The sequence below is a fragment of the Argiope bruennichi genome, chromosome 2 (genome assembly GCF_947563725.1).
Source record: "Argiope bruennichi chromosome 2, qqArgBrue1.1, whole genome shotgun sequence".
Taxonomy (NCBI): Eukaryota; Metazoa; Arthropoda; class Arachnida; order Araneae; family Araneidae; genus Argiope; species Argiope bruennichi.
Genome location: NC_079152.1, coordinates 89,420,297 through 89,427,325, shown reverse-complemented (window position 1 = coordinate 89,427,325; position 7,029 = coordinate 89,420,297). Strand labels below are relative to the sequence as shown.

General features: G+C 25.9%; 1 protein-coding gene across 1 annotated transcript; it reads right to left on the bottom strand.

Moving 5' to 3' along the window:
- Positions 1–643: 643 nt before the first annotated feature.
- LOC129962251 (neuropeptide-like protein 30) lies at positions 644–6,486 on the bottom strand. Its single transcript, XM_056075993.1, has 2 exons — positions 6,478–6,486; positions 644–928 (listed from the first exon to the last, which is right to left on the bottom strand). Exons 1-2 carry the CDS (start codon positions 6,484–6,486, stop codon positions 644–646), a joined length of 294 nt encoding a protein of 97 aa, XP_055931968.1.
- Between the last annotated feature and the right edge of the window lie 543 nt (positions 6,487–7,029).

Below are 7,029 nucleotides of genomic sequence, written 5' to 3'. Positions count from 1 at the left end.
GGGTAACTTTTGAAGTAAATTAAATATCTCAATGTTATTAAAAAGCGAAATTCAAACTAATGAAAGATACGTGTTGATAATGCGATACACAGGTACAACAAAAAGCAATTTTTACTATAATAACAACATCAAATTCATTCTGTATCAGTTTTATCTTTATTTTCAGATTTATATACAATAACTGATCTAGTTTATTACAGAAAAAAAGCCTTTGAAATGCCTTTGAAAAGAAATTTCAAAGGCAATATTACTGAAATATTTACAGATAAGTTTGACAAAAATTTGTAAAGAATTCAGATTAGTGGAATACATACAAAAAATACAACTAATAAAGAATGTATTTAGCTGTTATGGAAGGAGTAAAGAATGCAATGCAATCAAATTTTCAATGATAATCTTAAAATAATAAATTCATTATGCGTTAAGAAAAAGTAACAATAATATTGTTTAGATTAATAAATACTTTTTAATTTAAAGGATTTTTCGACATTAAATTTACAATTTTTTTAAATATTTCAAATAACCATCATAGTCATAAATTTCATAAACTAAACCACGATAAACAAGATCACCGTATTCAAGACCATAATCACCATATCCGTAACCATGCCCACCATAATATAAGCCACCATATATTTACCATTTAGAAATATCCTGCATATCCCAAATCACCATAACCGTAACCTCCATATCCAAGACCTCCGTACCCGAGACCGTAGCCTCCACATCCAAGACCTCCGTACCCGAGACCGTAGCCTCCATATCCAAGACCATAGCCACCATATCCTAATCTATATCCTGCATAACCATGTCCTTGCGCCTTCCTGAAGAATCTGGTGCTGATTCCGTGTCCATGGCCGTGGTGACTGTAATGGGGAATGACATCCAAAGAGCAGGCAGCAATGGCTACTAAAGCCAAGGCGAGAAGCTATGAAGAAGCAAAAATATTTATTAAATATCCTTCTTAAAGTAATTATTACACATTCATTTTATGCAGTGATGAATTATATTAAAAGATATTTTCACAGTGGCTCTGGCTCATAATACTTATTTCTATGTTGGGAAATATATTTTTTCTGGTTATCTTCTCTAATTTTTCAAAAATTTGAATGAGACATCTGGTTTTCATTGTATGATTTAAGACCAGAAACTGTAAAATTGCAAGAGCTAATAATCCAAAGGAATGCCATTGAAAATATCCATATAGTAATTTTTAAGAATATAAGCATAATTAAATTTAAAATAAAAATAAAACTGAGAATTGTTAATTCCCAGCAGTTACTATTAAGAAGTTATTATAGTATTGAATATATATTTTCAATATTATAATAACTTCTTAATAGCTTCTTAATAAGAAGTCATTTCTTCGCAATAGCTTTTTATAACAGAAAAGTTTTTTTATAATATTGAATACAATACTATTTTCTTTGTATTCTTTACAAAACAACCAAACCGACAAGTGAAAGATTTCTAAATCATGTTTAATGTATTATAAGTAAATGATCGATTTTGTAGTATCTAAACAATTCCCTTTTTTTGTAAAAAATGCTTATCTTATAAATGAAGTAGACAGAAATGCAATTGTTAATTTCCTTTACTTATTGAAAATTGCAGTAAAATTAAACAGTGAGGTAGAAATGGCTAACGACAGTTTTCAACATTTTCTTCAGTGCGTGATATAATACACCTACGTTAACTACTGTTTTCTGTTCTGAAATCGAGACTATTTATATATTTCTGTTATTTATAATATTTGCATATTAGATTTTTCTATTCCCGTGAGTCAGATTCTTATCAATGAAATGCTTCGGTCATTTTCTTAATCCCTGTTTTATTCTTTCAAGCGTTTCTAATTTCTTTCATCTTTCTGACTTGTTTCAGTATGTCTAAGAAAAGCAATATTTCAAAGGATATAAAGATCAATGCAAGATAAAGAATAAGTGCAAACATTCATTTTATTTTTTTCATCAATAAATAAAATAATGTGGATTGAAAATAATTTTTTCTTGCAATATTTAAATCTGTATATTGAAAAGTTAACTCAATTGTTTTCTTTATTCGAGTTTTCAAATATCTGCCTTTATAACTTATAAGGCATTTCCTCCCCTCCCCTTTAAAGGAAAATAGTAATAACATAGTATTCACTATAATCAGGGGTTATATATTAATTTTTAAACCCAAAAAGATAGTTACATAATTACAGGTGAAATTATTTTCGAATAATGTAAATAACAAAGTTTTATTTTGTTTCAATCGATGTTTTTCGGAAAAATGTTACAAAATCTAAATTTTTTCAAAATCTGACTTTCACATTATCTATTATTTGTAAAATATTTCTGACAAACTGAGAGTTTAAAGAAAAAAAATACATGCTAATTATTTAATACATTAATAATAAATGTATGATGTATGAAAAATAGGAACACACTTTTAATAATTACATAAAAAAGCTGTTAGCACTCATTTCAATTTTATCATTTAAATTAATGTAAGTGAAGTATTTTTCAATCATTCAAATGGTTCGGTATCAAATCCACTAAAATTTTCTTTAATTTACAATCCCAAAAATTTTGCTGACTATTGTAGTAAATTAAATACCTCATTTAATTTGCATTATTGCAATTAATGATGTACTTATATTCTTCATGACAATAGAACATTGATTTTTTCCAAGTGTCAATTATGTAAGATATTATGTCAGAGTTAGAATAAATGAATTTTCCCTCTCAAGATATCATGACTAGTGAAATTTTACAAAATGTACAATTAAAATACATTTGGATGCGACAATATTCTGTGATTCAAACAATATTCTGTGATAATATTGATATATATTCAATACTGTGTAAATAACCTTTCAGCAGGAAGTAAGCATTCAAAAATACCAGAAAGAATAAAATTTTTGAAATTCATAAGAAGAAACGCTTAGACCGAAGAAGTAATATTGAATTCTTTTCCCTGGTTGATAGTATGTTGCACTAATAGATATCTTTTTGTAGAAATTATTAAAATATAATGTCTATGCCCAAGATTTTCTAAAGTTAGTGCGATTAGATATCTAGATAAGATACTCTCAACAGATCGATTATTGCAATTTTCTGTCCCATCGTTTGGGTTATATTTATAGGCAATAATACTATAAATATAACACAAATTTCGGCATTTGTTTAAAAAAATTGATTTAGGAAAGTATAGTACATGTCGTTTATGAAAAGTGAATAAAATCTTGGAAGCTTCATAGCTGTATTTGTTAGTAATAAAATAATGAATCATTAATGATTTGAAACAATAATCTATCTATTTAATAGCTAATATTAGAATATTTCTTGATATTTGAAATATGCAGAAGGATTGACAAAAATTAATGAAGTAAATAATATATTAATGAATCCGCGCAGGAAAATAATACACTGAACAGAGATCTTTGATTGCGATATTTCATTCTAAATACGCATCCAAATATTCAAAAATTGCATTAATTTTGATGCTTTACAAAGTATCTTATATGTATGGTTAAGATTTAAAGAAATAACATTACAGATTTTTATAAACTTATTAACAAAAGCATTAAAAATTTTGACAATATAAAAATGATTCTAAATTTGCTATTTTCTCGCAATTCTTTAGCTTGAATAACTTATTTTTACTTTTATAAATAATAAAAAAATATTTTATCGTATGATTTTTAATAAAATGTGTAGCAAAAATAATGTCTAGAGCATTGCTATTGTCTAATGTTTATCTGTAAAGAAAAATTAAATAGAATGCGCACATATAGTAAGAGTAGCAGTGTGCTGATTAGATAAAAAAATGACCAAATAAAAAAAAGATTAACTTCATAATATTGTTTTCATAAGTGAAAGATAGATTTGAAAGCAAACTTTTTTACGGTTTGAATATTTTTCTGGCACAAATGTTTCAAAAAGAATGTTACAAATATATTAATATACTGTCTATATAAGTTATTCATATTCATATTTATATTTGTAGCAGAAAATAAATAGACCTTTACAAAAATTTTATTATATTCGTCGTTGGGAATTAAGAATATATTGGTCTGAGTAATATTTTACGAAGGTTTTCTTGTTTTTCAAATTTAAAAATGCCTACAGATATAAAATAAAATTTGAATGATAAATAATGCCCCACATGATATATTATTTTAAATATAATTTGTTTTGCGAAACTTCATTATTTATTGTGTTTGTTTTTCAAAAATTAATATAAAAGAATATTGAGAAACAAAATTGATTATTACTGCACCATTTATATTTGGTCGTTTTTTCAAGACTGGCAGTCAGTGAAACTCCACATGCTACTTATGCTGGTACAGAAAACAAACAATATCTAAAAGCACCTCTCAGTTTTGCTTTTCGCATTTAGAATATTTTATAAAAAACACTGACTTTTTAGGCATTTAATGAGAAAGGCAATTTTTGAGCCCCCTGTCCTAGTCACTGTATTATGATAAATTTTTTAGGCCTGCTTCTTCTGTTTTAATTATATCAGCCTATTCATACCCTACTTAGTGATTTTTACTTTTCTTAATCCCAGAAAAAATTGTTTATCTCTGCTTGTTTACCTTATAGCAATATGCAATAAAACCAATTTCTTTAGTTTATTTTTATCCCACATAACGATTTTCACATCATGCAATTTACGAATAGCATGCTATCATTGTAACCTGAACATGTTAAAACTGAAGACCGATCGAATCCTTTCTTCGTAAAATGGCAAGAGAAATGTTTAAAAAAAATCAAATAACGTTCTTAAATAATTAGTCGGCCCAAAATAATACATTTTTTGTATTTTATATTGCTAGAAGGAGCTAATATTCACGGATTTAGTGATAAAATAATTCTGTATCTGCAGTGATAATATTTGTTCGATTATCTAAAAAGTAAATTATTCTATTCAGATTTTATAAATTTTTTTCAATTCAATATTCGTTTGATATTTGTCAATACCATCAATTCAGTTCATTTTCCAACTAAACAAAAGTTTTTTTTTTTTTTATTGCTTCGTAATTTTAATTCACTTTCATATGGTAAATTGTTATATAATTTTTAATCACTGTATATTTTCAGGTTTGTTTTCTGTTTTTCATTCATATCTTCGCAGATTAGAGCTTTGAAAATTACTATATTTTTGAGAACTTAATACAAATACATTGTTTTAATATTCTCAGGGGCTTAAGTATCACTTAATATTTAAGTTAATTAACATTTAATTGCTTATTAATTCCATATGAAAAGGATTTGAGAAAAAGTATTATAAAGTTTTCGCAAACTTTATAATGATAAGCTAGATACTAAATAATAGAAAGTAAATAATGTAAATTTACTTTCAATCTAAGTATTGAAAGTAAATTCAAATCTTCAATCTTCTATTGAAAATTGGATACATTAAATTTCGTTTAGCAAGTATAAAGCGACCCATTTTGTATTTAAAATGCGGCTGAGATTTCTATTTTTATCAGATATATTCAAAGCACGAAACCTCGAATGTACAAGACTTTCGAGTTATGCTTGCTTTTTCAAGCGGAATATTTTTTGAGGGTCAGTGGGAAGAAGTGTTTTAAAACTCATTCCGGCAAATTTTAGATTCTACTAATATGTTTTGGAAATTTCTGCTAATATGTTTCTGTCTTTCAGAAATTACAACAGTAATTCTAATAACTTGTGTGGTTCAAAAGAATTTCTACATTAATTCTAATAATCCATACACTTGTGTGGTTTATAAGAATTACAACATTAATTCTAATAATCCATTGACTTGTATGGTTCATAAGAATTACAACAGTAATTTTAATAATCCATACCTTTGTGTGGTTCATAATTCAATATATTTTTTTAAATATTCCTTAGTTTAATTGTACCTATTCTGCGTATCTAAGGCATATACGCAACACTAAATTTTATTTATATCTTTAATAATTGCACTTATTTTCTTGAAATTCTTAATAATGTTAATCATTCTTAATACCTATATGTGGATATTCTGACCATCAACGATCTTACATATTTTCACATCAAAACCAAATCAGTATATGCAATATAACTGTGCTCTTGTCTATTGCAATCCTAGATTAAATAAACAACAACAATAAAAAAAAAAACAATCTGAACGCATCCCCCAATTTTTTTTTTCATCTCGGTTTCTGATCTTTTTTTTTTTTTTTAACCACCTGTTTAATTTTTTCGAGAGGACTTCAGAACTTGGTATTAAGAAATTTTTATGACCGCTTTAAAAAGAAAAAGGAAAAAAAAATTACGCTATCAACAGTTATGGATTCCATTTTTTCAATTTTACAATTCTTTAAAATTATTAATTTTAGCAAACAATAATTTATACTTAAAACCATACACTTTTATATTATTCTTAAAAATACATATTTTCACAATTAATTTCATTAAGTTGAGGGGGCTGTAAATAAATAAAATAATTAAAATGTTATGTAATAGTTTCCTAACATACTGGTGCCATAATGCAATAGTTAAAATATATACATAATTTTGCATAATGGTCATACAAAATTTTGTGTTTTGTTTCATGTAATTGATTAAAAAAGGACTCAAGAGCTGTAAGTATTTAACATTTCTTCGCATTATTCGTCCAGTTCTTAAATGTTCAACACGACATACTGATGCTCACACAACTTCAAAAACGTTTTCTCTGGGGGAGGGAGGGGGACAGAGAAAAATCTAAAATTAAGCTATTGAATTTAAATTAATATTATGCATCACTAATGAAACGATAACTATTTAAATTATATTTACCATTTACATAAGGTATTACATATTTTAAATAATTTTATAATTAGTAATTTCTATAATTAGATATTAATTGTTGTATCTTTGTATGTATCTCCTTTCTCAAACATTTAAATATTTTAATAACACAGTTCCTAGAAATCTTAGGAAGATAAATTTAATATATGCTTTTACATTTTCAAGATTCTTACAAAATAAAATTTTAAGTTTTGTTTTATTTCGAAATTTCTAACATTTGCAAATTTAACTTATACAA